We start from the raw sequence: 19,183 nt of genomic DNA, 5'->3' as shown, positions 1-19,183 counted from the left end.
CACCATTTTTTATGAGGATAGGACGGATTCGGGCGAGTTATTTTTTATTTTATTTTTTGCTTCCACTTATTACCTCAATTTACAGAGAATCAAAATAAAAGCAAATTTTTGACAGATTTTTAATAGATCAGAATAGATTGAAAGATTGAAGACAAAAAAAAATTTCTTGCCTTTCGCTTTATTTACTTGGCGGATTTGAAAAGAGTTATAGTTTTTTTATATTTTTTTTTCTCACTTAACACCGTATTCGAGATGATCGGGGCGGGCGCTTCACCAATCCAAATCCATTTGCATCCCTACCCCTTTCCCCAAACACAAAATACAAGGGGACCAATTTTTATTTTTAAAATTTAAAATTTAAAAAATAAAAATTAATTTTTAAATATTTAAAATTTATAATTTATAATTTTAAAATTAAAGTTTGTAATTTTAAATTTGATATTTTATATTTTTCAAATTTAAATTTGATCTTAAATTTAAAACTTGAAAATTAAAATTTGAGATTTCAAATTTTAAATTTGATTTCGGAATTTAAAATTTAAAAGTTAAATTTTTGAATTTTAAAATATAAATATAAAATTTAGAAATTCAAATTCGAATATAAGTAGAGGGTTAATATTATTATTTTCTATTTATAACTACCCATTATTCTTCTTATGTTTTTTTTCTTATTCCCACGAACAATTCAATTTTCATCCAAACGTAAAATTGGTCTAATTCTTACTTATATCTGAATTTGTATCTATTTCTAGAATAAATAAGTTTTACTTATGTCCGAATCAAACAAAGGCTGAAAAAACAGTTGGAGTGGCAAATGCACTATGATTGCATACAGTTGCATCCGATTCTTGATTTAATATGAAAAAGCGCAAAATTTATCTAAACTATGTTGCTTAATTTTTTTTTAATCTTTTAGGCTTAGTCATCATTCAAAATATTATAAACTGAGTTAAGAGGTTAAGTCTTATTATATCTCTTACATAGAATTATTCCAAATCTTGTGATGTCTTTTCGAAATTTTAATTTTACTATCTAATCTTTCAACTTATTCGATTTAAGTCACTAAACAGCACTTTGATTTTAAAATTTAAGCTAATTATTTATTTTAATAAATTTATAATTACAAGAATTATATAAGATATATTAACTAAACCTACAAAGATAAACGACACATTCAAATCTCAAAGTTAAAATACAGTTGACTAACTGAAATCAAATAAATTGAAAGATTAGATAATAAAATCAATATTTTGAAAAATTAAATAGCCAAATCAAAATGATCCATAGTTCATATAAGTTATATACATTTTTACTTGTTTTCAAAGAGATGATATCCAATATGTCCATCAAATCTATAAAATATATTTATTTTATCGTGATTAACCAAAATATTCTTATTGATTATAAAATTCATTAGAATATACCATTGCTCTTATTAAAGATTTACTAACGAAATTGTTTTTTAGAAGAGTATTTTGAATTTTGAAGGATAAATTTAAAAAATTTTAAATTGTAATAAAGAATACAAGCAAAAAGCTCCTATTTTAAAGATTAAAATTCAATTTAATAGACGCAATTTTAATTTTAGATGGCAAAGCAAGAAATTACTATTGGCCACAATCTGTCCTATTCAAACGAAAAAACTTTGAGTAGTTAGCTCCCCAACGACGCCTCATTAAAGAGTCTCAATTTGTCATCACGTGCACACCAGTTATATTATTTGAATTGTTATAATCATTTTTCTCTAAAACTTTAAATTTTTTTGAATTTTATTATTTTAAAAAAATGTAACGAATCATTGAATGGAACTAAAATTAATACATGGCAGCGAAACAGAAACTCCCCGACAAGTTATGATTTGTTGAGCTCCCAACTTTTAAGTTTTGTATCTATTTCAAATGATGCATGAACACCTTGATTACTAAGGAAGTTCGAAACAAATCAAATTGGAACAAAATTTTCCATCAAATTTTAATTTGTTGTTGGGTCTCAAGTTTTTTTTTAAAAAAAATTTCGGGGTTGTAGTTAGGTCTCGAGTCATTCAAGTTTCTTGACCTTTGGGTTTCGGGTTGCAAGGACTCTGGTTTCTTAGTTTCAGAACCTCTGATTTCAGGTTGTCAAGTTTATGCATTTGCTGAGTTCCAGATAATGCTCCAGTTTCCTATCACATCTATTTAACATCGGGTAAACCTTCTCTGTTCGAATTCGGATTCGGATAAAATCTCAAATATCCGTACCCATTGACATTCCTAACGTCAGACATAACCCAACACCACCTGATCCGCTTCGAATTCAAAATCATGCGGCATTAACTTGGTCAATCTCCAGGAACCAAACCTCAAAATCAATATGACAGGTTATTTCTTAATCAAATAAAGCACAACTAGATGCAACATACTCAACATAACCACAAAAAGAGAACCCAAACCTTTTACTATGAACACAACAAATATCCACAATCTTTATCTGCTTCACAATCTCACCAACTACAGCAACAACAACAATTGTTGTCCTAATAACTATCGAAGGCCCAGATATCGCAAACCAACCGCTACTACGAAAAATATTACAAATGAAACTAACAAAAATTACATAGCAAGAAACCACGCGAATCGAGTACAATAACGGAGAAGCAGAAAGTCGGTGTTCGTATCCGGGAAGCTTGTGTTGGTTTACAAGTGTAGACTTCATTTGCAGCATGTAGTCATTGCCTCCTGCCGGCTTCGCTGGCGTCTAGAATCGGGCTCGTGTCTCTCATGGCGATCCCGATGTGAGGTTCAGGTGAATCGTAAACGACTCCGGACTGTGAAGGCCTCCTATTGTTGGGGTTTGTGATAACGGAGAGCTCGCTGTCATTACGAGTTTCTGCAAGTTGCTGAAAATAGGCGTGAGGCCAGAAACCTGCAAGAGTGCGGCATCTTTCCTTTGTTAGCAAGCTTCTCACTCTCTTCATAAGAGCAACGAGATTGAGAAATCCGCTTAATAAATACTCATGTAACACGCATTGTCAACATAAAGAACAAATGGTGATCGAAGAAAGATTATCTCTACGACAGCTTCGAAAAGTTCTATTACAAGAATTACTGTATATTCTCAGAAATTGAGCAAAAGCTGTGAACAGCCTTTTACTCGATGCATTGCTTTCGAGTTAGTTTTCCCTGTATATTTTATCTTCATCTCTACAACATCATCTATCCTTTCTGATCTGTTAGTTCGCCCATAGCACGTAAACTAGACAATGGTATCTATCGTAACATCTTGTATTGTTTTAATGCTTCTCCTAACACCTTCGACCAACCATCTGATGTTTACAAAGTATCATGCATTATTGGAATATCTTCACTATGTACTCTCAAAATCGTATAATTAAGCTGAAAACTGTTGAAGTTATTGTCCGCAAATTTAGCATGTCGATTATCGAACAGCAGTAACAGAACTCTTTGCATACGCTTAAATACTGTGGAAACTAGAACTCTTTGCATACGCTTCCTATAAACACTATGACATGCATGCAGACTAAGATTCGGCTTATTACGCTTCTGAAGAATATTTCAGATCACACAATTTCGCCATGCAAGTAAATGGTTTGTTTGAAGTCAAATTAAACATGAGAAAGTATCTGAAGTTATTAACGTACTGTCAACATCAAAAGGAGATGCGAAGAACTGCAGATAACAGAATGAAGCAACTACAAGCCCTGCAGCAATAAAGAAATAAAGGCTTACAACCAATTTTCAAACATTAAAGAATTAGCAAATAAAAAAGAGTTAAAAGTATGACAACATCGAGAAGATCAATCTTAAGAACAAACCTAGAAGACCTCCAGTAAATACATCCTGCCAATGGTGCCAGTAGTCGTCCACTCGAGAAACCGCGACAAGAGATGCAACAAGCAGAGGTAGAAACACAATACAGAGTTTTGCGACGTGCCCTTTTCGATCAAAGGCCATGATTTTCCCAGCTAGGTACCATGAAAGGAAGCCTAGACCAGCAAAAGACCCTGCAACAGGCAGCAAGCGAAAAGCAAATTACATATCTATGGTGTCACTATAACAAAATATAGCATGCGGTGCTAATAAAGGCTTCAAGAAGCATCCCATCCCTATAGCATGTTCTCAAGACTCAGCTGTCAACATGAATGTGCATAGAGAAAATAAAGAAGATGATAATTTTCGACCAGGTTGGCTTTTGTATCAACTCTGCATCATTGCAAAGCACAAAAGTTTTCGCACCAGAGAACTTTTCAACTTCGCCTTTACAACAGGTAGTTTCTTTGCTCCCCAAAATAGATGCATTTTGCGTGGGTTGACAGATAAGCAGGGATTTTAGGCGTATGCTAGAATCTTGGATATATTTAGCACATAAATAATGCTGCCAATGTAGTAGAGCCTGAAATACATAGCAACTAGTACTTAATAAATCCACATTTAGCTTTTAGAGAATCTTCAAACCGCAAGATGCTATAAGTACACAGAAAAAATGAATGATTTGATACAACGCAAGCATATTTAGGAACAAGTGTGGTAGCGCACATTATACTAACAATTTGTAGGAACAAAAATGCATGAAAATTAACAGGTCAAATTTGAAACTAAGCGGATGGGTATTTTGTTGCGTACATGAAGAATGTCCACTGGGAAAACTCTTGTGACCTTCCCTGATAACACTCTTCTCCCCATGACATATAACACTGGTAGTGACATTGTCATACTCCTGAACGTAAATCGCCAAATTTTAATTCATTGAAAAGAATTAATGAATAGAGGAAATTAATAATGATCCAAGTACACAGAAGGGAGTGCTCACATCCTTCCCGTCAGGGAAACATCGCCAAAAGAAATCTGGTCGTGGACGACCAACACCATCCTTGATTGCGTCTGTTATGACCGCAGTTATAAGAACAGAAAACAGAAGACCTGGTTCACATATAAGAGTTAATCATCAACTAACACACATCTTTCAAAAATTTAAAAAAGAAAAAACGCCCATAAAAAGAAGAAGCATATGCACAATACCGAGTATAGCGTGATGCAAATCATATACATTCCTCTTCTTGAAGTAAATTGCAACAATAATAACAATGGGCAACACAATTCCAATGATCTGCAGAAACACAAATATATTGAAGTCAAAGTACACAAAACAAGCATAAACTGAAAAAGAAACTTCTTGTCTCATTAGTAGATTACATGAAAGAGGAGCGAAAGCACACACCGGAACAGCCCAAAATGGCACTGTATTGCTCTTCATTGGGTATCTCAGGTCGGTCATCATGTCTTTTCCGACAAAACGGTGAAAAGGCTCTATTATATTTAATAGTCCATCTGTTATAGCAAGAAGTACAAGTATGATCCAGTCATACATGTGGAGTCTGGCTACTCTGGCTCCATGTGATTTTATCGTGAGACTAGCCAACTGCATATCCGGCATTGTCTCCTACTAAAAGGTTGAAAAAGTTCAAACGACAGTAACCAATTAGAACCAATTAGGAAGATGAGAGCTGTTGCATAAACTTCTACTATTAGCGAAAATTAAGAACAGTTGCTGAGGAAAAAAAAGAGCAAAAGCATTTAAAGAACTGATGATAAAATAGCAACGAACATGCAATTATAGTATAAGATATGGAGATCATGTAAGTAAAAAATATCATGTATTTTAACCCCTGCTATTGACCGAATCAAACTTAAGAGACAAAGATGCATGATCATATGTGCTAGATAAATCTAAAAAAATATAAGAATACACGAGGAAAACAAATTGATTTTGGTAGTATTCAACTGTCGAAAGATCCTAAAAAAACCTATTCTATCTGTCCTTTATAAGTGTCTCTCCTCCACAAAACACTCACCAAACTCTCTTCTCCAAGAGGTCATCTACCATTATAATTGTCCGATCATTGGCGCTAACCATTAATTCCAAAAACTCGAACTGTTAAAAAGATGCAACCAATTCATTTAAAGCGTACAGACAACGCTCATGGGTCTTGACTGTGCAGTCTCCGACCGTTTCAAACATGACTCGTCCCAACCCAATCTCCCACCATTTCGAACATGACTCGATCCAACCTGGCCTCCCACCACAGGTCAGAATGCTGGCCCCTTTAAGTCAACAATACAAACAGCCAAACAAGAGACTGCCTTACTTATGAGAACCTCAAGGATCGGCTCTCCAAGTCCGACACAAATTAGAATTTTTCCATTAGGGAAATCCCTTTTGACTACGCAATGAAGTTGATTGAGATCCCAACAATCCCCATCTAGGTCTCTAGGGTTGGCAATCGAACAAAACTTTCCAGGTTTGCAATTTCACGGCTCGACTCGACAGGCTTCGAAAGTGTCAATCCGCACCCTTTAAGACTGAGTTCTCTATGTCCTACATTTGACAGAGAAACAGAAATCCCTTTCTCAGGTAATAATTCATGTTCCCTGACTGTTGCAGAAAAATCAAATAATGTTCTGATATTTGGTATAGATATAACTACTGGTAGATGTCCTAAATCAGAGACCAAACAAAAATAGTGGATCAAATTAAACAAAAAAGTTATAGCAAAGTAGGCAGCATCAAGAAAAGAATCCTTTAAGCAGGAAAAAAAAAAAAAAAAAAAAGGAAATTCATTCCACCTAAGAGGTTTAATGGCTTCAGAACACAGCCCTTTCTCCTTCTCCTCCTCCTCCTCCACTGCAAATTTGAAAAGAAAAAAAAAAAGGAAAAGTAAGCCAACATTAGAGAAAGGGGATGGTGGAATGGAGACAAGATGGAATACTGACAGAGCAGAAATCCTGGAGCAGGAATTCTGGAGTTCCAGAAGAGCAGACAGACAGATAGGTCAAGAAAAGGAGAGAGAGAGAGAGAGAGAGAGAGAGAGAGAGAGAGAGGAGATTACCCCTTTGAGGTATTAAATGTTTGAGAGAAAGGGGGAATGAGACAAAGAGAGGCAGCAAAAGTTGAAGATGTTGCTTTTTTTTTTTTTTCCAGTCTGTTATTGCGGTTGGTGGAGTTTTGGGAGCGGACGGACGGCTCAACTGCAGTCTGCAACTGCCGGCGAATCCCTCCTTGTTTGTCTTCTTTCTCTTCTCCTTCGGCGGGCGGGCAGACAGCCGCACAAAAATACCAAACACCGAACGGAATGACACGGGAATGGCAAGATGCAGAAGAGGAAAAAGGGCAAATTTTACTCGCTTCAATTGAATGAGTCACATTCCCATTATTGCAGTTAGATTCTTAATTTTTTAAAAAAATTCCAATTGAGTCCTTAATCTTATAGTTGTTGTGTATTAGTATTTTTAATCTTTTACTACATTTATGTAAAGGTGTCCGTTGACCGGATCGGATCTGAATAATTAATATATTATATATCCTTACCCTAAAAGAAATAAATAGAAAAAAAATATATACCATACTCATTTAACTTCAGATTCGCTCCGAATTTGGATATTTAAGTTACAAATATACTCATCGGCCCATTTGAGCAGATTTGGATAGTGACTATCCGTATACTATCAGCTTAAAATTGATTCTTTTATGTTCTAATTAAGGAGATGTTATTTACAAATTTTAAAGAGGTATATATATATATATATATATATATATATATATATATATATATATATATATTCCCTAACCTTTTATCATCGTCAAGTTAAAATCTTGCAGCTCCTTTTAAACTGACGCAAAATAACACACAAAAGGCCCGTTAACTTTAGCATCTGCGAACGATAAACAAATGGTTATAATTAAATTCTGAATTGCTAGGGGGGGCAGATTGCGCCTGGAGGTTCAGAACCCATGTGACCAGTTGCTACCATTGTTGATACATGCACTATGGATGGATTATGCATTGCTTTGGCAACGAAAACAACCACCAATAGATCTACTTTGATGTTATATTTCTCAAAATTCTTGTTCTCAACATGCACTATTCAGGGATACTTCACGGTAAGGAAATATGTAAAAGACAAGCTACTTGTGACACCTCTAGATTCACATATATTACCAACAAATCCTCACCTATATAACCAACAAATCACCTACATCGACCCTGTCATCTTTCCAGCATGGCTCGTCCACGCAGCAAATTTTCATCTATAAATGTCTAGTTGATTATACATCATTTACAGATGGAGGAGAACACANAATTTTTTCAATAATTTAAAAAATTTATATTTTATCTTCTCAATATTTTAAATTATTGCATTTAGTCTCTCTTCCGTCTCACTATTTTATCAATTCCTTATAATTTATACCAAAAATACCCTTCAAAATGCTAAAAATATATATATATTTTTTTATAGGAGAAATAAAGATAATTCTATCACTTTACCCTCTCCATTAATACCGTATTCTCTGAAAATAATTTTAAAATTTTAAAGGAGCAAAATATAGATCTTTCAAAGTCAATAAGCAAAAGTCAAAAAAATAGATATTTATATGAAAATTTTCCGTAGTTCAACCTTATAGAAACTAGTAGTTAAAATTTATCTGCGCCATATAACCCCTAAATGGCCAGTTCCATCTCAAGTAGAAAAGAAAACTTTTATAGTGCATATGTTTAGTAATCAGGATACTTTAAGGGCTTGTTTGGTTCATCGATTTTGGGTATGGAATGGGAATCGGTTTGATCAAATCCGGTTAATTTTATTTGGTTCACATGAATCGGTTTGGGATTTCTATTCCGGACCCAGAATGGGAATGGCCCATTAGCCTTCAACTTGATTCCGGTCTTCTAGCCCGGATTGAGATTTCATTCTGGAAGCTCACTAAGTTTTCGAAGCCCATGTAACCATCTCACCCTCCTTCTCTTCACCCCTTTCTCATCAAAAAAAAAAAAAAAAAATCTATCCTCTCTCAAAACCNACCCTATCCCTAATCCACATCAATAAAAGTTTTTAAAAATAAATTTGATATTTTTTTGAAAAACTTATTAGAGAATAGTATTATATTTTTCATAAATTTTAAATAATATAAATATATATTTAAGAGTAAAATTAGTATTATAGTATCCTATAATTTTTTTAATTTATACGAACCAAATAATGAAATATGAATAACTCATTCCAATTTCCCATCCACAAATAAACCAAACGTCTTGAGGGAGTGGGCCATTCCAATTACCATTCCAATTCATTTCCATTCCATTATCCATTCCAATTCCACCCTTGAACCAAACAAGCCCTAATAGTGAAGAGTTTAAAATTGTTTCTTATAATTAGGTGAAGATGCATCAACATGATCAAGAAATCCTACTAGAATAAAGGAGATTGAATTCGGAGAGAGTTTGTGTTTAGACTTTTCTTTGAAGGAGAAGCAACAGCATCATACCAACCAGCACTCATGAGACATATAACTGGTCCTATCTCTTTGTTTTAAGACACTTATGCCTTCGTCAGTCTAAGATCATCTGGTGATGTGAGGTCCATTTCATACTTTCGGCTGGTGAACCGATTCTGGTACCAAGCATAACGACCCGACCTTCTAGTAATAATAACTCGTGGGGCCTAAACCACTGTCCCAAAATGGTTAAGCACATTTATTATTACTAGAGTTCATAGTATGGTATATATCTAATTATAATCTTATTTTCATCCAATGTGAAACTATTAGGATAGCATGTAAGGCGACAAATCATACAAATATTGAGATATTGTATAGGTTTTTTTGAATATGAAAGTAATAAAATTATGGTCAGAAGTATTAATTAAATTATGTGAAACAATTGTTATCCTCTAAACCTTAAGCTGCTAGAGAATAGTATTTTCAATATTTATATTTAATACTCTCTCTTATATCTAGACTCGAGACTTTTTGATAGGCTTAAGACGTAAATTTTCTCGCACCTAGGATTTCTCTTCTGATACTATATTAAATTATGCAAAATGATTATTTTTTTTATAAAAGCTTACTTTGTTAAGGAATAATACTTTTAATATTTATATTTACTGCAATTTGTCTAGAGAAACAAGTTATTGCAAAAATAGATCTCCTGAATTTCTTTTTCTTTTTTTGAATTAAAATTCATGGGTTTTAGTTATTTTAATGTGAGTTATTTTGCTCAATTGAATTGAGAGTTTTTACATTTATTATCAATAAAAACTCGTTAGGTTTAAACCACTGTCCCAAAATGGTTAATTACATTTATTATTATTAGAGTTCATAGTTTCTTATATATCTAATTCACAATCTTATTTTCATCCAATGTGAAACTATTAGGATAGCACGTAAGACGACAAATCATACAAATATTGAGATAGTGTGTAGGTTTTTTCAAATATGAAAGCAATAAAATTATGGTCAGAAGTGTTATTATTTTTTTTTTTTGAGAAATAGGTAGCGAGCTACCCGCTTCATTCATTAGGAAGATGAACTTAGCTTACAAAATGGACGCAGCCGGGGCTTCCGAGGAAAATATAGAGTAGAAGGGAGCAGAAAATTTAGGAGAGTCAGGAGTCAAAATAAAGGAAAGAGAAAGCTAAATAAAATCAAAGAGGTGCGTTCCAGATAGCCGACAGGAGTAAAACTCGATCCAAACTTTGAGTAGGATTGGGGAGCGTCTGCCGAAAGATAATGTCGTTCGGCTCCGTCCAAACTACCCACCAAATGGCTGAAAGAAGAGACGGGAAGGAAAGTCTCTTTTTGGTGTTGTTTAACTCGATCAATATCTTGACCAGAGGTCTCGCATGTCATCCGTGGGTTCGAAGAGGGCCTCCAATCCTTCAACGCTGAGGAACAATCGTTATTCTCTAGACCTTAAGCTGCTAGAGAACAGCATTTTCAATATTTGTACTTAACACTCTGTCTTATATTTAGACTCGAAACTTTTTGATAGGCTTAAGACGTAAATTTTCTCGAATCTAGGACTTTCTCTTTTGATACTATATTAAATTATGCGAAATAATTATTTGTTTATAAAAGCTTAATTTGTTAAGGAACAATACTTTTAATATTTATATTTACTGCAATTTGTCTAGAGAAACAAGTTATTGCAAAAATAGATCTCCTGAATTTCTTTTTCTTTTTTTTGAATTAAAATTCATGGGTTTTAGTTATTCTAATGTGAGTTATTTTGCTCAATTGAATTGAGAGTTTTTAAGAGAAAACTTCAAAACCCCCCCTGTGGTTTCATAGTTTCTCACTTTGCCCCCCTGTGGTTTAAAAAGTATCCAATTGCCCCCTGTGGTTTCGTTTTTATCTTTTCGGTAGCTTTTTCGTTAATATTTCATTAAATTATATACAAAAAACTTCAGATACCCATTTAGATTTATCAAATATTCACTTTAGTATCCTTTAATTTTAACTTTATCACTGATTTAAGAAAAAAAATAATGAAATTGATAAAAAAAAGAGAAAAAAGAAACCACAGAGGGGCAAATTGATACATTTTAAACCATAGGGGAGCAAAGTAAGAAACGACGAAACCACGGGTTTTTTTTTGAAGTTTTCCCTTTTACAAATGATTGATTAATTAATGAAATCTACACCTTTCCCAAACACAAATAAGTTAGAGCAGTTGAATTCTACGGAATCACGGTTTATTTGATTTAACTAAAGTTTTAACTTCAACGTAAGTTAAATTACTCAAATTAAATTAAATGAAGTGGAAAGAAATAAAGTTTAAATACTTTTAATCAAGGACCTATTTCAAAATAGCGTGTATTGAGGGGATCTCCATACATTTTTGACCCAGCTGAACTGGTATTATCGTATTGTGTATGTGTATTAATTTTTATCCATTCAAAAAGGTGCAACGTGCGTTGGCGACTTTTGAACACGGAATTGGTTGGTGGGTGATTAGCTTTAAATTAATGCTAAGTTTGATTTGACAAAAATAATAATTTTTAGGACATTTTTCAATTTACACTTTTAGTTACTGTTGAATATCAAACATCAAGGGGGATTTTGCTTATTTATCCTCATTACTATTCAAAATTTTTAAATTTTATTATAAAATTACTAAAATCCCTATTCAAAAAATCCAATCCACAAAGTAACATCCTTGGGGAAATAAGGATATTTAAAGGAACCTTTTAGGGATGATATCTAGTGTATCCCTTAAAACTTCTGAAATATTTCGTATATTTCAATTCTTCTTTTTGTTTTAAATATACCACTCGTATATTTTCTTTTTATTATTAAAAAATAATCCTGCTGTTAATATGCGTTAATTTTATCTCTCCGGATTAAATTTCTATCAGAATTTAAAAAAGTCAAAATATCTATTTTGTTCCAAACTTAAGGATAAATAAGAAAAGTTAATAACAGTAGAAGGATATATTTAAAAAGCAAAAAGTAAAAAAAAAAAAGAAAAAAAAACTTATTTTGCCTCTAATTTAAGGGCAAATGAGGTTTAGTTTGGTATTGAGGCCCATCCGACGCTATTAAATAAAATGAAGTTGGGATAAAAATATGTAAAGATATGTTTCTGCGTTTTCCGGTGAGAACGTAGAAAATACGTTGTAACCGACTCATCGCGTTATGCGAAACACAATATTACGTACGGAAAAAAAAATATTTTTTCATCACACTTTTTTATTATACGTAATGCAATCCCCACAGTTCCGAACGAAGCCGCATAAAAAGCAAAATAAAATTTTTAGAATTGCAACTCTGTATTTCGTACAAAATTCTCATTCCAGCTTTATGTTTGTACTCTCCCAACTGCCGCCGGTCCGGCCCTTGGAAGCTGGGTGCAAGGTCTGCCAACCAGCCCACAGAACTGGCCCGCCTTCCATGCGAGTTGGGTATTTTGGTCCTCTTTGGACAAAGATGCCCTCCCCAGCAGTCAAATATTTGACAGTTGGGGAGGGTATTTTGGTCCAAAATATTTAAAATTTTTTAAAAATTTATTATTTTATAAATATTTTTTGAAAAAAATTTGGAACATACTCACTAATATATTATTGTTTAAAAATATTATTTTTATTTTTATTTTTTTAAAAAAAATTATATATTTTAAATAAATTAATAAATAAAAAAAGTTGGCCCGAAGCCCGGCCCCGTCTTCGCCGAGGAGCCGTGCTGGGCCAAGGGTCCAAGAAATTTGGGGCTAGGCCGTGTCGGGCTAGCCTCCGGCCCGTTTTGGCCCGGCTGAATGGGGCCAACTCGGCCCACATTACACCCCTAGTCTTAGTACACAAGATTTCTAAAGTATTTGGTTCACTATTTGGTTATTACAGTTATGTGTGTTTTCACAGGCAATTACAAAAAACAAAAAAGTGTCATGCCTCAATAGGGGTGGCAATCCAGCTCGCTGTTCGCGAGCCAGCTCGTGTTCGGTTCGAAATGAACTCGAGATCGGCTCGCTCGTTTAGTAAACGAGCCGAACACGAGCTGGGGTCAGATTCTCCAGCTGTTTAATAACGAGCGAACACGAACTGGGTCAGCTCGCTCGGTGTTCGCTCGATAACAGCTCGAATACATATATTTATATTTTATATAATTTATTTAATTTATATTTTTATATATAAATAAATAATATATATAATATATAATTTTATTATTTATTTTTAGCAAAATAAAAATATAAATACGAGCTTAATTATAAAAAGACTCATTTATATGTAAAGTTTCAAATAGATCAAAGTCTAATGTATAAAATTTTATAAATTTATTTTATATATATATTTAATCTAATCCTTTTTAATTTATTGTTCGTTGGTCAGCTCGTGAGCCAACTCGTGTTCGGCTCATTAATAAACGAGTCCAGAAAAACATGAGTTGAATTTCTTTTCTGAGCCTCTGAGATGAATCTTAGATTATCTGCCTTCGGTCCAGTCATCGGTCCCTAGAAATAGAGTAGTTTTTGCTTTTCTGCTCAGAGATCGAATATTTGAAATTTGAGATTAAAAGAAACGTGTATGTTTCATAAAAATTTTATCCGAATAGTTTTCTTCGGACACTAACTTTTTACGGAGCTGACCTATGGCCTGAAAGCTTCAGATGATATCGTCGCCGCTATCTTACATGTCCTCTTAACTAGCATTCACAGTCTGAATTATTCAGGAATTCTTGATAAAGTCTTTTTGAAAAAAAAGATTCCTTATATCTCTCGTTGGCACGACGGAGAAATAATGTTCTTAGTGACGTCAAGCTGAAATCCTCCGATAACCAGTTCTATGCGCAAATATATGTCAGTTAGATTGATCAGATAATTGAAGATAAAGAAATTTGTATCACTTGCCCATGGGGAACAATGAGCTAGGACTTGGTTTAGAAATATAGTGTGAAAAAAACGAATACCTATGATCCAGATGTTAAAAATTGTTGTCTATTCTTTCAGATTGTTTTATGAATGCGTAACAAGAAAGTAGTTATAAACACAATAAAGGACTAATATGACTAAACATAAAAAATATAATAACTGGCTTTATAATTATAGTCAAATTATGATTTTATATGCTGTATTTATTTTGGACATGACATCTGGATGAGTTGATGAATTAAGAAAAGGAAAAGAAAAAGAAGAAAAAAGAAAGTGTAACGAGGTGTTATTACTTTAATGAATTTGTATATTCACTACTCTATGCTGGTCGTTGGACGTCTCTCGCTCGCATCTCTCTCGGTATCAGAATCCAAGTCACACTCATTCGGAAATCATGCGAAGCGCGAGGTCGTCGACGATTCCGCAGTCGGAAAATGGGAGCCGAATGATCAAGGCAGTCGGGCGGCTGGTCGCGGCGGGAGCTGCGGCGCCCGGCTCGGCGCCGGCGCCGGCGCAGTGCGAAGCGATGGTCAGGACGCCGAATTCCCCATGCTCTGCGCTCTTGCCGTCTGTCTCGCGTATCATACACTGCCTACCTCGTCCTTGGCTCAGCGCCCTCACGTCCCCTGCCGCGCTGACACATATCCTGCAACCCGCGAAGACTTCCCACCTCCGCCAGATGCCGTGGGCCCGATGGCCCGGCGGACTGCGATGATGGTCAGATCTCATTATGTTTGCACGCCCCGCCCCACTCTTCATGAACATATATTTTCGTCTCCCTACGTCCCTCTGCCTCCTACTACTCTCTTCTCTCTAGCTCTCCTCTCCCCCTCTTACATTCTATACGGTCATCGTCTATAGATATAATTTAATTCTATTATGTCCTAATATTATATTATTATATATTTTTTGAGGCGAGTCGTTGATTGGCTCTTTAGCAATAGACGGAAGAGAGGCAACGGATTCGGAACGAAGAGGAGATCTACGCGGCTTAATTTGCGTAAACAATAGTCGTATTAATATGAGTCGAACTTGGTAGCATACAAACAAACGCCCTCCTCTTGAGTGTATAGGGTTTATTTACGGTCGAGATGATCCATTACAGTGCACTAGATTAGGTTCGCGCAGTTTGCGTAAGCAGTGAGTAAGGAACGGCTTATTTTGCTCCCTGTGGAGCAGCCAGCGTCCCCCGCGAACAATCGATATTTTCATGCTCTTTGTGAATTGAACTATAATAAAAACTCTTTCATACGTGATATTAATCTATTCAGTATATTTATTTATTTAAGAAGATAATTTTGTCCATATAAAAATTCATAATATAAGTATTGAACTTTTTTAGCTACGAAGTTCTAATAGACCATTCTTTTTTTGTTTTTACAATTACGATCTCCGATTTTTATCAAAAACTGAGTCAAAAAAATCATGTTATATTATAAATATTTTTGCTCATCATGTTCTTTTATTGCTCTTCTAATTTTCCAATGTCATAGTTCAGAAGCCAATGAGCACGTAGAGACCATTAGAGCACGAGAGCACGCACTTCGGTATTTGTCCGGTGAGCGCGCGATTCATTAGCCCGTGACGTTGCTCGCGCTCTTCCGCTGACTGGATCACCTCGTCCCTACACTACTGTTTGTATTTTCAATCCGCCTGTTTCTGGTATATATAAAATTAAAATAATTTATTATTATTATTATTATTATTATTATTATTGATTAGATGAAATTTCCTACGGAATTTTGGTTGTTTCTATAGAGAGTCCAAAAGATACGAAAAAGAGAAATAAGGAGACGTTATGAGCTTATATGCTCTTTTAATTTAAAATATTTTTTCAAGTAATGATTATGTAAAATCAGATGTGAATATTTTTTTTGCATGTGATTTTTGTACGATAAGATACGTTCTATGAAATGTAATATATTTCATTTAACAATATACAAAAGCCAAAAAAAATTTAAATTTTTTTATTATTGGACCAAATAGAACTGTACTTGGATGTAAAGGAATGGCGAGCACAATTTAATTCATTTCACAATTATTTTATATAAAAATAATATTTAAAAAATAAAAATTGATTAATAATACCCAAACGAAACCCTTAGCTCAAACCTTTTGCGCAATCTATAAATAAAAAGATATTTTTGATCGCGTCAAGGGCATTGGCATCAGATAGGAATTGCCAGATTCTTTAGAATATTTTTAGTCGTATGGAAGAACTAAATCCAGGATCATATACTCTAGGAATTAAGTTGCTGGGGACAGTTAAGAAATCTCAGATGAAACTATTACTATTTTATAATTATAAGGGAAAATTTAATATAAGTGTTCCTATGTTTTGCATACTTTTTTTTTAAAATACCTGCTGGAATTAAGTCTAATAAGACGCGTATCATTTAAAGTACGAGCCGTGATTTTATTTTCTCTTTTCATAATTTCTTTAATTTTTTTGGTTAAATCCAGTGACAAGTTTAAAAACATAAAAGTACTAAATTTGAACTCGATAAATTAATGTGGTATTTGAAAGTTTTTCTATATTATTTACGAAGTTTATTATATACGGTAAATTTAGAGTTTGCAGCATCAACTTGCGGCTGATGGAAAGCGAGAAAATGAACACACTGATATAATGATACACTTATAAATCAACGCGTACTTAAAGTGAAGCGACTAATGGATATTGTTGGGTTAATATTTTATTGGGATGAAACCACATGGCGCATAGATAATATCTAAAATATTTAACAATAACAAAAGGATAAAATTTCAAATAACCCAATGGAATGGGCGTCTTTCAACAATTTTATAATTCTACTACATATGTCACGTTATATTGGTTTTAATAGATTGATATAAGTATCTATGTGGTTTTCGACTAATTACATCTCACTTTTAATTAGTACCTATCTATGGTTTAAAAATAGTATTAATATGTATAGTTTTCTGGTGGTTTCATTATTTATTATTCTATATATTTATCTTATTATAAACCCATAAACTCACTATTTTTTCGTAATCTCAAGTAGTCACAATATATATGTTCAAATTAAAAGGGACTAAGTAAAGTATTCGAATAGACAGAGAAGGTATCTGAAGTTTGTATTAATTTACGAGGGAGTATAACGAAAGAAAAAAACATCAATGATCAAAATTTAAAACTAAAGGATCGTAGGTAAATATCATTACATAGATAGGATATACTGGTTTGGGTTTTTTGTAGTATAATTTAACGATAATATTATATAGAGATGAGTTATAGACTGCATCCAGTGAAAAATTAGAAATTATACACATGATACTTATAATTGAATAATTCGGCAGACTTTTTTCAACCAGCAGCTATTATCTCAAAGTGAGAAACCCTGAATTCGAACGAGGAAAGCCAACATACTAAATTGATATACTCCTGTAAACCGGTACAATACTCAAAGCTCACACGTAACGTAATCTAATAAAATGGAGTTACTAGTCAGAGACATCACTATAGGTTGATTTCTGGTTGTTCAAGACTCTGAGTTTAAAATGTTTAATTTTAGGTCATAAAAATAACATCAAACAAGGGTGGTAAGTATCACTCACGGATCGCTGTACCCATGCATCTTATATCTCGAGGCCTGCAATCTATCCGTCCCAACAAAGCAACAACCGAACATCCTGATCCGCTCGTCACGGACTTTTCGTGAGTTCCGGCCGAAGGCGCCGACACTTCGTCAACCCCTCGGCTCGTACATTTTCTTACAATATTACCTCTCAAAAAATACTGGGGTGCTTAGACGTATCCGCCGGAGAGAAGCCACTTCACGGACCTTTTATTGTATTGCTAACCATTTGCCTCAGTGCTTGGTAGCTAGAGCGATGACGTCATTGGGTTTCATGTGTTTGATGCTAAAGTCCAGTGTTTAGAGGACATTCGTGTTATACTTATCAACTTTGCCCACATAGAATTAGCAGTCGCTTAAGCCACTGATCAGGTTATTAATAAAAATTAAATTCAATGCTTACATTTTAGTGTTAGAAAAAAACAAATAAAAAGGTTATCCACAAATAAAATAATATCATTTGACTACATATTTTCTGTAAGTGATTACGAGATGACCTAAGGACATTTGATGACTTGTCGCGCGTACGTCACCACATTATCCATTGCATACTAGAATTTTTCTGATTTTTAGGATGTAATTAAGTAGGTAATTATATAACTGAAATCGTTAAAGCATTAATTTTTGTACTTATTAAAGTGTTCAATATATAAAGAGAATATACAGTGATTTAATATCTATATATATATATATCTATATATTTTTATATATATAGGATTGACGGCATATTATCGGAAGCACGGAAGCCTGTGGCCACGTGCTATCCACCACCTCTATTGATGTTTCAAGATCGCTTCTTGATATCGAGATTTCGGATGCTTGTGCTTCGCTTCGGAGCATTAAATTATAAATAGGGATATGATAATTTCTGGAATATAATAGATAACTGAATTTAAGAAGTCCATCTAGAAAATAATTTTTTGATTATGTTCTCGAGTTTGATCTATTTATGGCCTAAACAATGAATACGATAGAATGTGTATCCTAAATCACTCATTCGAGAATATCCGTTACGTTGGAGATGTTTTTACAAAAAGCCGTCCCAAATCAAGACGTTTTCTCTAGCAGATTTGATGCGCCTCTACAGAAGTGCGACACGCCATAGGCTAGGCCTTTCTTTCCAAGAAGAAGACCAAAAGGCCAATTCCCCACAATATTAACACCTCAAAAAGAAAAAGAGAAGATAAAATTACAGTTTTGCGTCCTCTAACTATTAGTTGTGATACTTTTATCTTCAACTTTTAATGTGTTTAGTTTTGTAAGTCAAACTTTCAATCAGTTACAGATTTTACGTCTTTTGGTTATTAATTATATATTAACTGAAATTTGCCTACAATTTGATAAAATTTATTGTATTTATTGTTAACATGATTTTATCATAGTGTAATAT

The 19,183-nt window shown here is 33.8% G+C and overlaps 1 protein-coding gene across 5 annotated transcripts; it reads right to left on the bottom strand.

The window, feature by feature from the left end:
- Window positions 2,405–7,180, bottom strand: LOC109721907 (lipid phosphate phosphatase 2-like). 5 transcript variants are annotated; one of them, XM_020249721.1, is made up of 9 exons: window positions 6,768–7,180; window positions 6,621–6,678; window positions 5,215–5,439; window positions 5,016–5,103; window positions 4,807–4,916; window positions 4,620–4,713; window positions 3,812–4,000; window positions 3,638–3,697; window positions 2,405–2,901 (listed from the first exon to the last, which is right to left on the bottom strand). In XM_020249721.1, exons 3-9 carry the CDS (start codon window positions 5,428–5,430, stop codon window positions 2,705–2,707), a joined length of 954 nt encoding a protein of 317 aa, XP_020105310.1. In that variant the 5' UTR covers window positions 5,431–5,439; window positions 6,621–6,678; window positions 6,768–7,180; the 3' UTR covers window positions 2,405–2,704. The 5 variants fall into 5 exon arrangements, with proteins under 5 accessions (XP_020105310.1, XP_020105312.1, XP_020105311.1 ...); XM_020249723.1 differs by having other exon boundaries at window positions 5,215–5,436; XM_020249722.1 differs by having other exon boundaries at window positions 6,884–7,180.

Source organism: Ananas comosus, linkage group 16, assembly GCF_001540865.1.
Source record: "Ananas comosus cultivar F153 linkage group 16, ASM154086v1, whole genome shotgun sequence".
Classification (NCBI taxonomy): Eukaryota; Viridiplantae; Streptophyta; class Magnoliopsida; order Poales; family Bromeliaceae; genus Ananas; species Ananas comosus.
The sequence above is the reverse complement of the archived record's forward strand: the minus strand, read 5'-3'. Positions and strand labels throughout refer to the sequence as shown.

Coding starts and splice junctions, on each gene's coding strand:
- LOC109721907 (XM_020249721.1), bottom strand. CDS start 5,430: ATGCCGGATATGCAGTTGGCTAGTCTCACGATAAAATCACATGGAGCC. Junction 5,104..5,214: donor TGCCATTTTGGGCTGTTCCG/GTGTGTGCTTTC, acceptor GTGTTTCTGCAG/ATCATTGGAATTGTGTTGCC. Junction 3,698..3,811: donor ATTTACTGGAGGTCTTCTAG/GTTTGTTCTTAA, acceptor TTATTGCTGCAG/GGCTTGTAGTTGCTTCATTC.